General features: G+C 41.4%; 1 protein-coding gene across 1 annotated transcript in view; it reads left to right on the forward strand.

Moving 5' to 3' along the window:
• The window catches only part of GRIA3 (glutamate receptor, ionotropic, AMPA 3), a 147,697-nt gene that overhangs the window by 87,327 nt on the left and 40,989 nt on the right, over positions 1 to 19,381 (forward strand). The window contains exons 6-10 of the mRNA XM_009077889.1: positions 1,086 to 1,253; positions 4,578 to 4,682; positions 5,996 to 6,103; positions 7,274 to 7,480; positions 17,233 to 17,609. Of these exons, the coding sequence (XP_009076137.1) occupies positions 1,086 to 1,253; positions 4,578 to 4,682; positions 5,996 to 6,103; positions 7,274 to 7,480; positions 17,233 to 17,609 (965 nt within the window). The remainder of the gene's footprint in view (positions 1 to 1,085; positions 1,254 to 4,577; positions 4,683 to 5,995; positions 6,104 to 7,273; positions 7,481 to 17,232; positions 17,610 to 19,381) is intronic.

Raw genomic sequence — 19,381 nt, forward strand, 5'->3', positions numbered from 1 at the left:
ACAAGATCTCTATGGTACCACAGACAGCCAAAAGAAGGGCAGACACACCAGTACATGCAGATACCCCTTACATTCTTCTTTTCTTCATTCTCTTACAAACACTGTGGAGACACAAAGGGGTTTGAAATCTGGTCTGTACACTGAGCACATTTGGTTGCTACTGGTAGGTACACACCGAGAGACTCTCCTCTACACAGATCCTGAAGTTATAGGGTGCTGTCATGCCAGTGAAACCCAGGGATGGTATATGTAAAGCCCAAGCCACTCTGAGAGGGAGGACCTTTCAGCCAAACACATAAATGTGGAAAAAATGTGGAGAAAACCCATCTTCATGACATTTCATAGGTGATACTAAGTTTATAGCATTGGGGGGTGTCACCAGATACATGTGACAAGCAGTAGATGATGTTGACAGCAACACGAACAGGTAGTTCAGGTATTTGGAATTTTTGTTCAAGAGCTGCTGCTACACAGAGTTTACCACCCTCTGCAGATTTACCATGGATTAAGAGAAGGCAGATGGGGAATTACCAAGGAGATGCAATGCCTAAAGTGTATTTTGTGATTACTTGCTTGTATAGCTGTTTTCTAACAAAAGTAATCTGATCTATTCCTTGCCACAGATGCTACCTAATCAGTATTGTGATCCAAGCAGAAATGATTTATGTTAACTTCAATTCAAAGCTGTCTTGACAATATTGTTAAAACCAAAAACACACTCCAAGCAAAAACCCCAATATGAGCTTTTCTTTGGTAGCAGTACAGTCCAGCATGGAAGTGGAGACTTCTGTACTAACCTCATTTAGACGAACAAGCTTCCAGTTAAACTGAAACAGTATGCAACTATGGACTGGTTTTGTTATGTTGATGCTATACAAAATGAAAATATTTTAAATTTGTTAATTGAAGTAGGTGTAATTGTTAAACTAGATAAAGCACCAGCCAAAAGACAGATAGCAAGCAAATGGGTTTGCAAGCTTGATTCTTCCAGGAGTGTTTTAACAAAGAGGAAGACTTGACCTGATGCACCTGAGGCAATTCTAAGCTTGCAGTTTGTCACCATATTTTCTTTGCATCAATTGCAGTACACATCTGCACTGACCCATGATGCAGTCCTAGTCATAGCAGAGGCTTTCCGTTACCTCCGAAGACAGCGTGTGGATGTCTCCAGGAGAGGCAGTGCTGGAGACTGCCTGGCTAACCCTGCAGTACCATGGAGCCAAGGAATTGATATAGAAAGAGCACTGAAAATGGTAAGGGCAAACATATCAACTAGTGAATGTGTGTATTCCACAACAGCAGCGATTCTGCAGGGACTGTACTTGTGTCCTACTCCATGTACACAGAGCTTTTGTACTCACATAAACTGCTGCAGCTCTTCAGAGGGAAAAATGAAAGAAAGTAAAAACAAACATAGTGACAAACTCCAAAGGATGGATGAAATATATTCAATATCCAATAGAGGGCAAGAAAATAGCTCTCAAAACTTTGGCCAGAATTTCATCCCTCTGGCACTGGTGCAGCATCTGTCCACAACCAGAGCACCTGCAATCCCTCAGATCCCCTGTAACACCCAAGCTTCCCATGAGAGTAAGCATGAGCCATTTTGCAGTCAAACGTGTATTGTACGTCTCTAAAGTCAGACTGAGCATGTAAACTTGACTAACAGAACTAGACTGAGTCTTCAACACATGTAGTGTAAATCTTGCAGGGATACTCGTATTTATGACCTTAAACCCCTGTGTGCAGTTTTGATAATTTGCCAGTAAAAAGTCAACTCGGATTGGTTTAAAACACTGGAAAAATTGTTGCCAGCCATAGCAGTACTGCTGGATTTCAGCAGCAGCCTGAACCTTGACAGAGTTTAGCCTTCAACCAGTTCTGATTCCTAGCATAACTTTGCACTCTCTTTGATTACCTTCTGTATGGCCTATTTTTTATCCTTAACACTGGTTACAACATGGGATCCTACCTCACTTATATCTCTAATTTTGTTGATTTTTAACCCTTTTAGGCTACAGTTTGTGTTTAAGCAAGTGACTGTGGGAAAAATTGGATAATGTTTTGTAGATACAAGAGGCAAGATCTTTGCTTTTGATCTGGCTCAAATAACTCTCAAACAAACCTGTTAGAATTGACTATATTAATGCAGACATAGACCTAGAGTGGTTGAGTTCAGAATTAAACCCATGTTAGGTGTAAACAAATCCTTCATACACTTAGCTTAATTACTGCTTTTTCTCAGTTACCAGATTGAAAGGATTATATCAGAAGGTTATAATGAGTTTTGAATTGTTATAATAAGATTATATCACTCATAAGAGTGAGAGAGATGGTTCAGTCTCACATAAAAGAGCCACAGTTCTTTTTATGCCATTTTTTCCACTTTTATGCCATTTTTATTTTCCTAACATATGCCCTAACTGCCTGTCCATTCACTAATGTAGCATGACATACTTTTGAAGATAAATTCATTAAATTTAACCTTCACAATAGTTAAAGAATCTGTACTGTTCATTTGAACTTAATTACAAGCAAACATGAGTTTTACTTGTACCTCTGAATGAGGTATGAGGTATTTATTTCAACAGAAAAAGAACAACACTATTACAGGACACTCCTCATTTGGGAGAGTTTATTTTAAAACATATTAAAAAACATATAAAAAGCCAAAGTCATGATTGGCAAAAAATGCAGAAGTTGGACTTTTAGCTGGTTGCCTTGTATTGCTTTAGCTATTCAAAGTCATGTAAATGATGTTTATATACACCTCCAACAATAGCTACCCAAGATCATCCCACACTGCCTTCCATTCCCCATTCTGTCCATCACCCACTTTCCTATTCAGGCAATGATCTTGAATCTTTGCTTCAGGAAAAAACCTCTGATTTAATAATGTTTCCTCTTCACTCTGTAGCATCAGCTCAGATAAGAATACTTTTTCTGAGCCATGCTTGAAATATCTATCCTGTGCCAGCAGAAGGTTCAGTGCCACACTGTTGTCATCCTGCTGGCAAAAGGGAAATAGGCATTACTTGAATCTTCTTCTCTACAGCCTTGAAAACTGTGCATGTCTGTGTTTCTGGAGCTGGTTAGAAGACATCAGGTCAGTGGTGACACTTTTAAGTAGTCACCCCATTTGCAATTGCCTTGGCACGCTGCTACCAGAAATGTTTGAGTCCTGGTGAGCCTTCCACCTCGGTGCAGCCAAGTTTTGCAAAGAACTGAGTTTTCACACCAAAGATAGAAACAAATTAAATTTGAAGTCAAAAGGTGTCCAGTGCATGAAGCTCATGTCTCTACATGCATCAGGATGAAGCTGGCCTAACAGGCTCTGCTGTGACACACAGTCACTACTGTGCTAAGGTAGTCAGGCAGCTGCCAGCAAGTGCCAAAAGCAGGCACAGCAGCTCACAGCTGGCTGCAAGTCATGTGTCAACTGCCCTACAAATATATTTGCTCAGTCCACAGTTGATAAGACCTCTCAGGGTCAAATTTGGTTTTCAAAGTTCAGTTCTTCTCTCTAGCTTTCTGGAGACAGGAATAACTCACGTTTTCTTCCAGCCCCCTGTAATGACATAAACTATTTTAAGAAAGGTTCAAATCCACTTACCAATAAAAATAAACACACTCCTTATATGCCGGTCTGAATTTGGCTAACTGGATAATTTGGGGTCCATGGAATTTTGGTTGTTGTCCACCATCTTTAAACTGTGAACTGTAGATCAGTCACCAGCCCTGAACAGTTTGCCTTTGACTAGTCTAACATCATCTCTTCCTGTAACTTTTACAGCTTTTGCTAAATATTAAAGCTAATTTACCCTTGCTGAATTTTGCGACTGTTACCCTTCTGCCTGAGATGGCACCTTGACAGTGTTGATAAGTGATAAATGAAAGTACCTCGCCCTTTCATACAGGGAAATAAGAAAGACCATTTTTTGAAACAAAGTGCTTTATACTTCCCCTTTAGATGATTCATGTGAGTAGGTAATGATAATGAGTTACTGTCTGTACACCCATCCATCCCGACTGAGGCCAGAGCTCCATGAGCAGTAGAGACAATTGTCTGTGCTCATTCAGAGAAGACACTCGTTCCTTTCTCCTGCACTGGGACTGATCTTAAAATAAAGCTCTTCCCGGAATAAGCAATGATATGTCATTCTGGTCCATACTGCAGATCACTCTGTACCACATTGTGAGGGGTTTAATGGCACTGAATTGTTGCATGTGCCTGGCTGATGCTCCGTGCTGTACCAGTGAACCCAGCGTGACCAAGCATGGCAGAATCAGTATTTTTTGTATTTAACATACCTGCAGGGCTAATTTCACTTAAATGCAGCTCACTCTGCAGCAGAGAGTCACCAGGTGAGTACTAACTAACAAATATGTACAGCTGGAACTGAGAGAACTGGGATTGTTTTTGTTTTGAAGAATATAACTGGCTGTGTCAAAAGCACTACAAGTCTCTTACATAGATTAAAATTCTGCTAGAGCTAGTGGTTTCCTGCAAAATGTAACAGAGGGAAAAATAAAGTTAATCTTTTATTAAAATGTTTTCTTCTGTTTATTCCCTTAAGGTGCAAGTTCAAGGAATGACAGGGAACATCCAGTTTGACACCTATGGGCGGAGAGCAAATTACACAATTGATGTGTATGAAATGAAAGCCGGTGGATCACGGAAGGTGAGTTTCAAGATATGCATCCAGATTTCACACCTTCACAAATATTTATTCCAACAGACTAATGAATTTAAAAAATACCAGAGATGCAATATAAGCCCTGAGAAACCTCCACCTTCTTGCTGACTACCCTAACCCAGGACCCTTGTTCAATTCAGTTCCTGGACTAAACTGCTCGCCCTGCTTAATATCTTCATTGGTTTCCATGTCAACTTCAGACACAAGTTTTTCCCTTAAAACCCTTCTGGAGTTTTTCCACTGCTACAATTTCTCTCTTTCTCTCCCTCTCTATATTGGGCTTTGGAGCCATAGTGAAGCTGGAACCAGAGAAACCATCTGAAATTTGCAGAAAATAAGTGTTGTTTTGATTAAAATTTCCTACTCATTCCCTTGTCTCCTAAATAAAGTATAGATCCTAAGTGAGATAGTTGCCTAGATCCGTGTTATAAAAGAAGTTTAAGGCAGATTTGAAAAAATAGTTAGGTAGACACAGTCACAGAGGTACTGAAAAAGGATTCTGTGCCTGAGTCTCTTAAATCCCCCTGATTTTACCTAGTGATAGGTACCTAACCTGCTTGGTTACTCCTGAGACTCCTTAGACACTTTTGCCCATGTTAGATACCAAAATACCTCTGGACATGGCCCAGCCACTCAAGGTAGGTGTACAGTGCAGACAACAGTATTAGTTCTGTGTTGTGCAGAAATATAAAATCTAGTGCAATAGCCTAGTGATGTGGGCACAGCACCAGGAGGGTCAGCACCAGCCAACTGATAAACACTCACCTCGTGCTCACGGAGGGTTTTGTATCCTGTACTGAAGATAATGCTGCTGTGCCTGCATTGCTAATGATGTCTGTGCATCTGCTCTAAAGCCAGCTCAGGCAGGGCTGCAGGGGCTGTGTTCACTGGCCAAACTGCAGCAGAATATGGATACCAATTACAAAATCAGAGAATTTTACTCAGAATGCTGTGCAGTTAATTTTCTTGTCTGTAGTATATTCTTATGCTGTGGACACATGGGAATTTATTCTACAGGCACCATGATGATGTGAATTTAGATAGGGAGAATGTCATGTGGATTTTCACTTAGATTTGGCTTGTGTTAATTTGCTCTTGGGCTTGAGAAAATTGTTTCTTTAAGGAAATTAACTGAAAGCTAATGTAGTGCCTTAATGGCAAAAATGGTGCATGAAAAATAGCAAAACTGGGGCATGAGAAATGTTACAGAGCCATATCTTTTGAGAGTTCTTCCTACAAGTTCAGGTACCAGAGTCCTTGTAAAGATATGTAATGTCTTAACATCTTCATTTTTATAGGCTGGTTATTGGAATGAATATGAAAGATTTGTGCCAGCATTAGACCAGCTGCCCTCTAATGACACTTCATCTGTGGAGAACCGAACCATAGTAGTCACTACTATCTTGGTAAGTTTTATGTTCTTAGTGTGTTTGTGTTTAGGAAACAAGACACATGGCTCCTGCGGTGTGTTAGACACCTTGCCAGGAGGCAGATGTTAAATACTGTGTGACTTCAAGTGACTGAAAAGTTCAGTATCTTCCTGAGATGTTCTGATGACTCCACCCTGCAAACTTACATGTATATTAGTAAGTTTGCTCACTAGAGGAGCTCAATGAGCTCAATGTACTTTGCTGCTTCTCGGGCACTTGAACTCAGTTAAATGCCTCATTTAAGTGAATTTGTTATGCATGTGTGTAAATGACCACAGTATCTGGCCTTCCTGCTGTAGGGTCAAATCTTGCACCCCTCACTCAGGTACAGCTCCTGTAAACTCAACCCCTGTGGACTGAGTAAGGGTGGCACAATGAAGCCTGTAGAGAACTGGAACTGCTCTAGCACTGGGTGAAAAGCGACCTATACCTGTGCAATTCCAAAGGAGCAAAGCTCTTCCCGTGTCTCACGAGCAGCGGCACCTGTGTCAGTCCCAACGCCTCTAGCAGACCTGCTCTGTACAGTATTCATTGTGACTTTTATGCCTGTTACAATTTTACTAAGCATGAGCCAATTTTATGCTATTTCCTGAAGCATTGTATTTTATACTCCTATGGATTTAGCGAGATGTAATCAGCATTTCAGCTAGAATTTTCCAAGAAGGCTAAGGGAATTCAGTGACAAAAAGTGCTGCTGAGGATTTTAGCCTAGCTTCCCTTAGGCTGCTTTGAAAATATCTCCATCAGAGCCCCATTCCAGGCCACTGGGGCATTAGGAGATTATTTTGATGGTACAGGTGGTGGGTATGTCAGTCTTTAAACACTAAAAGATGAATTATTACTACAGTGATGGTATTTGACTGTCTAATCAGGCCTAATCCTGCAAAAAGAGAAGTGTAACTTTGTTTAAATGTCCTGTTGTCTTCAATGGGTCTATACTAGGAATACAATCAATAGTATGTGTGGCTGTAGGATCAGCCAAGGATTTTTAAACTGCAGATGTCTATCTGTCTAATTTCTGTACCCAAGCAGGAAATATTGTAAATACTTGCCAGTAATATAAAGGATAATAACAGCTCTCATTTTGTGTGGTTTACAGCTGTATTTTACATTCATAGACTTTTGATCTTTACTTTTGTTTCAAAGGAATCACCATATGTAATGTATAAGAAAAACCATGAACAACTAGAAGGGAATGAGAGATATGAAGGATATTGTGTAGACTTAGCTTCTGAAATAGCAAAACATGTTGGAATAAAATACAAACTGTCAATTGTTGGAGATGGGAAATATGGAGCTAGGGACCCTGAGACTAAGATATGGAATGGCATGGTGGGTGAACTGGTCTATGGGGTAAGTTTCTCTTAACCTTCATTTTAATGTTCTTTATAAAAAGTTATGCTCAAAGTTAATAAACTGCAAAATAAAGATCATCTGTTTGAATACTATCTTTAAAATTCTAGATATTTCTTTGTAGTGCCATTTTTATAGTCTACTTTTCTAATTGTTTCATTGCAGGAAAGTGTCACTTTTTTACTGCTATTCTCAGAGTCCACAAAATGTTGAGAAGTAGCATTGGGCAAAGTTCAAATTCTTGTTTTCAGCAGAATTTCCAGTTTGCCCTTCATATGCTTCTTCTTCATTTGCCACATTTTTTCTGGTTCAGTCTCTTAAGTGCTGGGAGGCTGTCCCTCCCATTAAAGGTCTGGTCTGTGATGTTGGCCCTCGTTGGTGTTTGTTCATGTTTGATCAGAGACTAAAGACTCAGCCCCATGGTTGCTTTTCTGGGTAAGAAGCAATGCAGGTGTGAAATCACCCACAAGTTTTTTTCATTTTAAACCATGGGTTTGGCTTTAAAAATCTACTGTCAGACACACACAAAAAAAAAAGCCTAATTCATTGCATTCCTCTTTATATTTCTATATTGGGTGTACATTGCTTTGTTTAGTAAGAACAAAAACAGTCCGGAATTGCCATTTTAGAAACTTCTTTGAAATTGAGAATTTTGGAATACAGATAAACCAGATGGAAGGGGGAGAAAATTGGCTTTGCAGAAAAGACTTTTCAGGCTGATAATTCATCTTTGCTTTTTTATCCCCCAAATGCTAATGAGATGATTTGTGATTCCGCCCAAATCTTTTTTACAGTTTATTTTTAACAAGCTTTCCTTTATTAACAATTTCTGAACAGAAACGAATATTTCAATTGCCTCCTTTTGTTCCATGGCTGAGTGCAATTTCTAAAAGTCACCTCAAAATTTCCTTGGGATAATACATTAACATTCTTGCAAAATGTTTGGTGAGATAATTATTTTCAAAATGAATCAGTATTTTTAAAGTTATTGCTGGATTTGCAAGTTTTCTTAGTCTGGAGCAGTCAGTCCTGATGCCTTATTCTATACTTGATAGCCTATTTGACTTCAAAATATTTTATAAAAGTAACAATGTTTTTGTTGTATCATACTGGGGGAGAGGGAAGTCTACTGATTAGAAAAACCCAACAGGGGTCTGGAACCATGGATTACATCTTTGCTTCTCTGTTGCATTGAGGTTTGACATTATGCAAATCTTCTGAACTCCCCATGCCTCAGTTACGTGATTTGGAAAACTGATGTTTGCTCTCTTAGAGAACATAAGTCCATTGAGAACCTCTGAAGCAAAGGTTTAGTTTTGTTCCAAGCAAATTACATTGCATTGGAAACCTAAACCCTCAGCTTCTCTTTGTGTGGTTCAAGAAATATCAAGAGTATCAGCTGTAATTGGGTCCTTTTGATATATTTGCAAGTGACAAGCAATGAAACAGTTTGTTCACTTGAAGAAAATAATCATACCATATGGAAAAAGCATGGCAAAAGAGAACCTGAAATTGCTGCTAACTGTCAGGACACAAGGACTATCTACACCAGAGGAGGAAAAGTGTGATGTGGGCCATTGCTTTTGGGACTTGAGCCGAGTAAGATTAGCCTATGCAGCTGCTGTGCAATGCAAGAGCATCTGGATAAAGGGCCACAAAATTGCTCAGAGGGCTGGAGCACCTCTCCTGTGAGGAAAGGCTGAGAGAGTTGAGGCTGTTCAGCCTGGAGAAGTGAAGGCTCCAGGGAGACCTTAGAGCACCTTCCAGTACCTAAAGGAGCTACAACAAAGCTGGAGAGGATCTTTTTACAGGGGCATGTAGGACAAGGGTGAATGGCTTTAAACTGAAAGAGGGTAGATTCACATTAGATATTAGGAAGAAATTCTTTTCTGTGAGTGTGCTGAGGACCTGCAGGTTGCCCAGAGAGGTTATGAATGCCTCATCCCTGGAAGTGCTTAAGGTCAGGCTGAATGAAGCTCTCAGCAACCTAATCTAATGGAAGATGTCCCTGCTTGTTGTAGGGAGGTTGGACTAGAAGATCTTTAAAGGTCTCTTCCAATCAAAACCCCTGTAATAAACAGGTTGGCTGCAGCTGCCTTTTCCACATCCCCTTGGGACAAACCAAGATCACAGAGCTTTGCCTCCTTAGCATCAAACTTAGTCCTAACCACATGCCCATGACCCCAACCATACTTGTGACCTTTCCACACCAGCAAAAACCAGTTCCACAGACACCACAGACCATACTTGAAAACAACCCCAAACCTTCCCTGCAAAAAGGTCTGTTCCTTCATATTCTAAGCACAGCTTTCATCTGTGTTTTCTCGTTAATAAAAAATTGAGGAATGTTTTCCTCCCTGACCCCCAACAGCTCCTGTACTCCCGCAGTGAGCTCTGTTTCTGAGGCCTCTTCACTGCAGTGCTCAATTATTCAAAGGTCAGATGCATCCCGTGAGGTTTGAGTGCAGGCCCAGGTTAATGCGCACAGCCCTGCGCTGCTGAGCCAGCTCCCCGGCCTGCCGAGCTGAACTTCTGAGCTGGCAAGCTGCACGGAAATCCACCTGGCTTTTTGTAAACAGGAAAAACAGCCCCTGAACTCCTGAGTACAAACCTCAGCAGCCCTCCAGACCTTTTCCCAGCTCTATTTGCAAACATCATGAAATGCCCTTGGCCTCTTTCTCCATCTGTTGAGAGGGGGATGTTCCACACTGGCAAGGATGTGCACTAAGCCCTTTGAAGATGAAAAGTGCTCTAGAAGTGCTAATTATTTGGAGCAAGTGCCTCATTTACGCACTGACTTTCCTTTATCTCTCAGGGGCTTAAAACTCTATTAGGGAACTAAACTGTACATTACCCCTAATGCCCCTGCAAGTCTTGTCTGCAAAATGACTGTCAAATTTGGCTCCTCTGGATTCTGTTTTGGGAGGAGAAGAGGGAGATTAGATTTTAAGAACCTTTATTAGCATGTATGGAAGACAGACTTGTGGGGATAAAAAGGGCCTGATTGGTTTTGGTACCAGTTATCCAGCAGCTGAGCTGAGCTGTGGCAGAAACACAATCCTTCAGATTGCATTTGTCTCAAGTGATAAACAGTGACTAGTCATTTGTCAAAAACTGTGTATTCCTGACCCAACGGCCTCCTCACCACCACCTGACACTACTAGGGCATGGCTTTTTGAATACTGTGCCCTTTTTTGCATAGGCCCATGCATACAACTCTCTTCTAAAATTGCTCTTAGGACAGTTTTAGGACTCTTTCCTTCCTCTTAGGACAGGAAGTGAATGACTTGTCATTTCAATGTCAAAACCCTAATGTTTCTTTTGTGCCAGTTTGCTGTCACTATCACTCTTGCTTCCTGTGGAAAGCAGCACAGAATCAGGAGAGAAATGCAGCCTCCTGATTCTGTGCTCCACTGCATTGGAGGGCTCGGAATGGCGAGGAGGGGAGGGATGGGTGGGATGGGAGGAGGCTCAGTCTGCACTAAGCTGGACCCAAAGCAACAGGGGTGCTGTGTCACCACACTGAGGGTCCTAGGGCTGACTGGCACAGCCCTGACTCCAGTGTAAGACTAGTTGGAGGTTGACATTAACTAAGCTAACTGGAGCAGTCTCAAGAGTTACACATTACCATTTAAACACTAAAATAATTGTCATTAGGAATTCTCCCTCCCCTGTCTCATATCACTTCAGGGCTGGTTGTAGGGTATAAAAGGCAGCTGTGCCATAGGGTCCCTGAAGTTGACAATCTCAGCTGCCCCTCTTGGGCCTTTCCTTGTGGCTTTGCAAGGGGCTGTACCAATGCACCTGGTTGCAGAGGGATGGCAGCCCTGGAGGCAGGGAGTCCTGCCTGAGCAGATATTCCCAAACTCCTTTGCTTCAGAGAGGAGCTAACGGGGCTTTGTGTTTTATTAGCAATTTTTAAATGTTGGTGATAGTAATAGTAGTAGTAATGATAATAGTAATAATTATTAATAACTATAAAGAAAATTGACAGAAAATGAAATTTATTTGATTTTTTGTAGATCAAAAAATGTCAGTTCAGGTTGGAAAAAATCCTTTGTTCTTTTATGCTGATGGTGTCAAAAAAAGACTCTTCATCCTACCTGAAAAAAAATCTACCAATTCAAGCACTATTATTTTTTAAACTTAAGAGAAATTTCGAAAGCATAGTGGAAACTTTTGACAGAATAAAACCAGAAAATAGATAAAGCTTTTTTCCTGGGCATTTCAGAATAGGGAAGTAGCTAAATCATTCTCAGACCAGGAGACTGAATCACTATTTAAATCTAACCAGCAAGGGCAATCCAGCGAGGCGAGTGCTGTCCTCTGGTGACCCACTGGCTGAGGACGTGCCCTCTGCTGGGGCTGAGGAGCAGCAGCTCCTCCCTCAGCTCACACCCCATGAGAACAGTGCTCAGGGCTTTGTACTAACCAGCTGCTGAGCACTAGACAGTTGTCTTTTCTCTTCTGTAGGGTCAGCCTCTTTCTGTAGGCTTTTATTTCTTCTTTCCCTTTTAAAGCAGTCTGCTGTTTTTCCATCACTGTTCAGCCAGGGAAAGCCATCCCTCCCTGGGCCTGATGCTTTTCACAGCGCTGAGGCTAATTGACAGTAGGTTTAACACAGATCTTAATTGTAACTACAAATGCTTTGGGAATGAAAAGAGCAGCCAGACCTTACAGCCTTTAAAGCTGTCCTCAGGTTAGAAAAAGTCTTTATAAATGCCTTTCAATATGTAAAATAGCACAAAGGAACGAAGCAGGGATGTAAAGGACAAGCAGTCCCTGGAATGCTTCAGCCTCTACAGTCTGTCAGAGTGGGACCACCGACACATCTCCCTGCCTTTAGCAGACTAACCAGCCTGGTGTGGCACTGGTCTCTCTGGCTCTCCCAGCAGCTGAAGATTACAAATGGCATATACAGTCTTTGAATTGTGGCAGAGAGGAGGGTTAATTCAATTCCTAGTTCTCCTCACAACATTCATGTGCTCTTAGTCCTTGGCAGAGCCTGACTGTGCCATGAGTGGGTGGGTGAAGCTTGCTGTTTGCCCCTCACCCCTGGTTTCTGCAGAAGGGAAGTCCAGGTACAGGTCCCCAAAGACAGCCTTGTGATGCTGGTGCCCTGCAGCTCAGGCAGACCCTCATCCTGTACACACATGGATAGGTGCAGGGTCCCTGCCTGGGCAGCTGCTGTGCTGTGGTGGCACTGTGCTGCATGGGGGGATGGGATCACAGCCCTGGCACAGAGCCATACTGCTGTGGTCTAGGACTTTGGCTGACCTGGGTCCAAGCACAGACAAAGGAAGCACACATATGTCCAAAACTCCAAAAGCAGATGTACCCTTTATGTCTTCATCTGCATATGATAGTAGTGTGTCAGAAAGAGCTGTGGGCATACACACAAAGCACAAATGGACTTAACATTGACAAACTGCAGCAGACAAGGCCAACTGCTGCTTTAACACCTTAATACCTTTTTACACTGCTCAGCTAGTACACATTAAGACTTCAATAGAGCATGTTGCTAGTCAAATATCAGCTGTTGGTTTTAAATAAGTGTGAGCTAATGTGTTAAAAACACATTGCCCCCATGACCTGGCCTCTCAACACACCCTGAGTACTCCTGGGGATACTGGATTGTCTTTAGAAAGGTAGCTTTAACCTGCAGATATCACAGGTAGTGTTGCTCTATCTGGCACTTTTCTGATACCTGGAAACCTCAAACTGCACTGAGAAGTCTTAAAATGTACTCAGTCACCATTCCAGTGCAGTCTCTTCTGATGCTGCTGTGTACCTCCATTCAGCACTTTTGGGGTGCCCAGAGGTTTGGCTGCCAATGGAAGTTGGGCAGTGTCCCTCTGCTTCAGCTGGCACATGGAGTGCTGCCTTGCTTCCCATCACACAAAGAACTTGCAAAGTGACTGTAGCCCAGATCCACTTCTTGAAAACTGACACACAAAGAGTTCAGAGAGTTCAGTTCTGCAGGCAGGAATGACCTGAAGCTTGTACAGGCAGGAGCATAGCCTGTCTCTCTTGCTGTCTCTAGTGCATGGCTTTGAAGTTAGGGAGGCTCATCTGTAGGTCTGTAGGCAGAAGAATTCTGTCCCTCCTTTTGGATTACAGAGGTGGAACATCTTATCATTTTTTCTTTCTCCATGTAGAAGGATATTTCCATTTGCTATTTTTTCCCCTCCCCATAAGAGTCTTGAGGTTTGCAGCCCCCTGGGGTCAGCTTTGAGCAGAGTGGGCAGATTCAGCCCCCCGGGGTCAGCTTTGAGCAGAGTGGGCAGAGCCTCTGTGCTGCATGTCCTCTAAATCCATCCCTCCCACACTAGTAGGCAAAGACAGAACAAGCCTCAGAGGAATCCATGACATTTCTCGCCCGGCTCAAATGCAGTGAAGATGATGTTTGAAACGCCATTAGTCATGAGTGATTAGCAAAGCTTAGTTGTTGAGGTTCTTAAACCCCCCTCCAGTTCTGCACAGGGAGGGGCATGTTTGTGGTTGTGTTCTCTTTTATCGAGCCCAATTTGTGTGGGTTCTGCTTATCTGCAGCCATAACAGGGAGGGAAAGTCACAACTGTGCTGCAGTTATTAATGATCCTTTAGGGTGCTTAGACCTCTCCATAAGCTCTCCATTTCAAATACTATATCTCTAAACAAATAAGCAAAATGTAGACTGGTTTTTAACCTCCCTAGTGCAACTAATATTCAGGGAAGTGGCAGGGAACCAGGCTTGGGTACTGGATTGTAGCTGGTCCACTCTCAGTGCCCTGGTTATTGATGGTTTCCTGAGCCCCTGTGTGTGAACTTATACTTGTTCCCTGTGCAGAAACTGATTGCTGCCATGTTCTGTTAGGAATGAGGGAATGAGGGAGCTTGTTGGTGCTTCCAATACAGTGAATGTCTTTGGTAGGAAAGCAGGAAGACTGAAATATATCAGAAAAATAAATATTTTTATCCCTTGGAATATTAAAATGCAATTTGAAATTATTTACAAAGAAATCTGTGCTACATGATATGAATGAGGACATGGTAACAATCAGGCCTTTAAAAACAGATTTGTCTGTGCTTCAGCACAGCATCAGCTTCATCCCCCCCAAAGACCCACAGGAATATCCTGCATGAACTCAGCTGCGCATGAAGGAGATACAGCCCTTATTGCATGCTGCATCAGCACTTAGGAAGAGCTCTACTGTGTCTACTTTGGCAATTAAAATATTACTTTGGGAGAATTAAATTTTTCCAAGTCCAGGAAAATGCTCCAGAAACTAGATGCTCTTACAGCTGAAGCAGCCTTTTCCTTCCTTGGCAAGATGTTCCAAGGCTGGCAGTCCATGTGCAGAAATGCCAGGCAGAAAGGCACCTACCTCCTACCTAACTTCACATAGAGTCATTGCTAAGTCTCTGCAGGGGTCCTGATCCATTAAGCTTGCTCTAATAAGGATTAATTTGTAAGTACCTCATTAGTTCAACACAAAGTACAGTGGCCATGGTCAAAGTGCTTAGTCTTCCAGCCAGCCGTGAACTCTGACTACATTTCAAACTGATATTCTGTGTGCATCTCATACTGACTGCAGACATCTAATATTTAACAGTAGCTCAACAAGCAGCAGCTACAAGACAAATATATGTTTTAGGGGAATTGTTCAGTGAACGAGTTCCAATGTCATTCGGTCCCATTACCTCACTCTACCCATGTCCCTCCAAGTCTCTCCATTACTTAGGTGATGAACACATTCATCTGCAAAGCCAGTAAACACTCAGGCATCCAAAGGCATTTTCAGTTTTTATATTCAAGCCACGTTAAGCTAGATTTTTACATCAAGTGGCCACAAATCAGCTGAGGGTTTTCCCCTCCAGGAAAGCAGTCACGCAAGGGGAAAGGCAGTGTCCTAGTGCACAGGACTGTTTAAAGGGGCTGTCAGAGAGGGTACCGAGGGCCATGATTTCCAAGTGGCTTCCTTATGTGCACAGGCATGGTTTATCTGATTATTCCAAGCGGTGAACTTGTGCACATACCTTGTAGTTGCACATGCCAGTATAAACTGTCGAGAGAGATTCCTGAGTGTCTGGAGCAACCCTAGAGGTTATGTGTGCCCCATGGAGAGAGGGCCAGTCCTCATCCGACAAGGCTGCCGCTAGCCTTGGTCTGCAAACCCCACACAAGTGCCCCAGGCATGGCTGCATGGTGCTCCTTGGCACCAGTGGGCACAGAGCCCATGATACTCAGATTAGCCTTATGAGAAGCTTTGGCATTTCTGGTTATTAAACTTAAAATGAAAACCCAAACCAACTATCTAGGAGGAGGAGCAAACCACATATTAATGACAGTCATGTACATCACCATCAGATTTACATAAAGGCATATTCAATTATTTTATGGCACAGATTTTAATCACTTTTTATTAACATTTCCTATTAACTTTCACTCAAACCTCTACTTAATCAGGCTTTGTTTTTCCACTAGAGAAAGATATATAGTTACTAGCGGGAAACAAAAATCTGATTTATATGGTGCACAGTGATTTAGGTACTGGTAAGTTAAGGTTACCTGAAGAATCATTTTTTTCTTTCTCAAATTCTTAATTACCAAGGAAAGGCCTTCTTTAAAAGTATCAATAGCCTGAATAGTTAGAGTGTTTAAAATTGATTACAAAGAAGTGTGTGTAGGTATGTAGACTCTCATAACAATAAGTTTTGAGTGAAAAGGTTCCTTTTTTTAACATTCTGGTCCCCTCTGATGTGACACCTGCATGAGTACTTGGCTGGATCAAGACTAGATTATTTAAACAGCATGTCTTGAATCTTTCTGGCACAGAAATACAGATACAGTCAAATATGTTGGAAATCTATTATGGAATGTTATTTCTAATCAGGAAGCTAAGTAATTTGTTTCCACATTCCTACCCTCCCATGGAATCCAGCAAAAACATATTGATTGAGGGGAAGGGTGCTGGTTCAGGGTATACCTGCATGCTGGTGAATGACAGATGCAATAGATGTGATTGTGCTTCCAGATGACACAGCTCCAGAACACGGTCTGTGTTACAGGGCTGTAGAGCCAAGTTCTGTAAAACAATAGGGCATACCTGAGACTGAAAAATACTGCTTTACAGTCTTCTCTGATAACACAGGGATTCAGAGATCTGTGTTACTGTTCTTCAGTGCCCACAGAAAGGCTGGGCTGGTTCCTCTATCCCCACTGTTTGCCATCTTCTGTCCCTTATTGCAATGGATTTTCAAAGGAGTATACAACTAGTAGTATCCAAATGCAGCTGAAATTCAGTGACTGATTACTTCTCTTAGGTTCCTTTTAAAGATCCTGGACTAATCAATAAGATAAAAAAACTCGCTGAAAGAATGAAAAAGAGACAATTAAAATATAACAAACACATAATTTGCCTGAAGTCTTCAAGACAGATGGGTAGATACAGACCACTACTAGAAAATGGCATTACTTTAGTTGCCTTCTCACTGTACAGTTTGTGTAGTGTTTATTTATCCATTTTAACTTAATAGAAGTATCTGCCTCTGTCATGACCCCCTTGCATAGATTCAGTTGTCATTTTTTTTGTTAATAATTTTCTATGAATTTCATGTAGTCCTTAACTTCAATGACTGCAAAATAGGCTGCAAAGAAAATGTTTCCACTCTCTCTTGTAATTTATAATTGATTTGTTAGTCTGAGACTCTAGACTGTGATTTTCTTGCATCTGATTTGTAACTAACTTGGGTTTGTTTTCCATTTTCAGAGAGCAGATATAGCTGTTGCCCCCCTCACCATAACATTGGTGCGAGAAGAAGTCATAGACTTTTCCAAACCCTTTATGAGCCTGGGCATCTCCATCATGATCAAGAAGCCTCAGAAATCTAAACCGGGCGTTTTCTCTTTCCTGGATCCTTTGGCTTATGAAATTTGGATGTGTATAGTCTTTGCTTACATTGGCGTCAGCGTAGTTCTTTTCCTAGTCAGCAGATTCAGCCCTTATGAATGGCACTTGGAAGACAACACTGAAGAACCACGTGACCCTCAGAATCCTCCTGACCCTCCAAATGAGTTTGGAATATTTAACAGCCTTTGGTTTTCCCTGGGTGCCTTTATGCAGCAAGGATGCGATATTTCTCCAAGGTTTGTTCCATATCACTCCATCACCTTTTTGCATTTTATGGTCATTTTCTGATGCCATGGTGCATATATGTTTCTTTTTCAAATTTCTTTTGAATTCCAAATTTTTTATTTTGACATTCCATTCAATGTTCAGCATCATCATTAAGCCACCATGCTTGCTAACATTCACCTCCAGAGTGAGTAGCATTGCTTATAATGCCGTTTATGCATTTCTGCCAAACTTATATTCACCATGTTGAGGCTGTAAAATGCATAGGGTTTTCTGTTTTCAGCAATGCTTGGAGGGCTACCGTGTTTTTGCTGCATATCTCATTTTACGGTCATCTCCTTGGTGCATATAACACGTTCTGCTTTGAAAAGTAAGCATTATTTATTTTAAAAAGACACATGCAACAGCTCTTTAAAGCATCTCCATTCCCATCAATGCTTCTGCTTGTCTATGTATTTTCTTTTGAGCCTAATTTCTCCAGTTTTGTTCTTCTTGAACCATCCTTTCATCTGTTACTAATTTACTTACCACCATTTTGCCTATGTTCAGGTCTTCATGTGTGCCTCTCTGACAGATACTGTGTTACAGTCCTGTATGTGTATCGTTATTTCAGTCCAGTCTAATCTCCTGTCCCTGTGTTCATAGTCAATGTAGTCTAATAAGCATTGCCAGTTTCCATAAAGATTTTTGTTACTCCTGAAGACAGTCTTTCTGGATAAGGCTGTAGCAAAGTATCTTTGATATTAGTTCCAATTTAACAGAGACCACTAATATGAACTATTTTAGAATTATATTTCTTTTTTTAAAGAAACATTTTTAAAACCAGCTGAGAATAGTGAAGTTCCCTCTAACTGAACAATGCATACCACAGATTTTTTTGAATAATATATATCATGTTTCTGCATTTCCAGTGCTAAAGTACTTGGGTGATGTGCTTGTGATAAGCAGTAAAATTAACTAGTTTCCTAGTGATGGAGCACTAATTATATTTTGTATGACAATTATTTAATAACCAGTTTACAGCTATTTTGATTATTTAAAATACCTGCTTAGTACAAACAGGATGCAGTTTTTCCATTTAACGAGGCTGCTGTTTAAAGGAAAAGAGACAGACCTTTCTAAGCACTGACATTTGAAATGCACCTTGTTGATCTCCTTGTCTGTTACCTTTTTCAATACCTGAATCATTGAAAAGTTACCAGGTTTTCCTGGTCCATATAAGCAATAGGGATCTTGAGTAGCTTTGCTGGAGCAGATGACAGAACTTCTATGAAGTTTCATGGGAAGGATCATGATTTTACCTGTTATAATATAATAATGATCCTATAAGTTCACAGTCATTGCACATTCAAACCCCTAATGATGGCAATGAAATCCAGGAGATACTGGTGTATGCCTGGTGGTATTTTATGCAAGTCACACCTATGTTTTAGAAGTCTTGATAGCAGCAATTAGGTGTCACACTTACCAACAGGTGCATGTGTACCCTACATAACACACACACGTTTCTGCCTGGCTGTGCCCATGTGTCAGTTTTTGCAGTTCCCAGTGTCTGGGTGTGCTGCCTCCCTGTGTAGTTAGCTGTTAGCCTGCTCCTCCTGTTTACACTCCATGTTTCTGCTTTATGCCTATATTCTGTATTGAAACTTTGCCTCGCTGCTTGCTGTTAAAGGGGATGAGTAGTGATAACATTTAAATTGCTGTTGACCATGTGTGTGCCCAATATAAAGGACCGGGAAATAAGCACTGGGACATCACATGGAAAGCTGCAGGCATCACACTC

This window comes from Acanthisitta chloris, unplaced genomic scaffold, assembly GCF_000695815.1.
Source record: "Acanthisitta chloris isolate BGI_N310 unplaced genomic scaffold, ASM69581v1 scaffold25050, whole genome shotgun sequence".
Taxonomy (NCBI): domain Eukaryota; kingdom Metazoa; phylum Chordata; class Aves; order Passeriformes; family Acanthisittidae; genus Acanthisitta; species Acanthisitta chloris.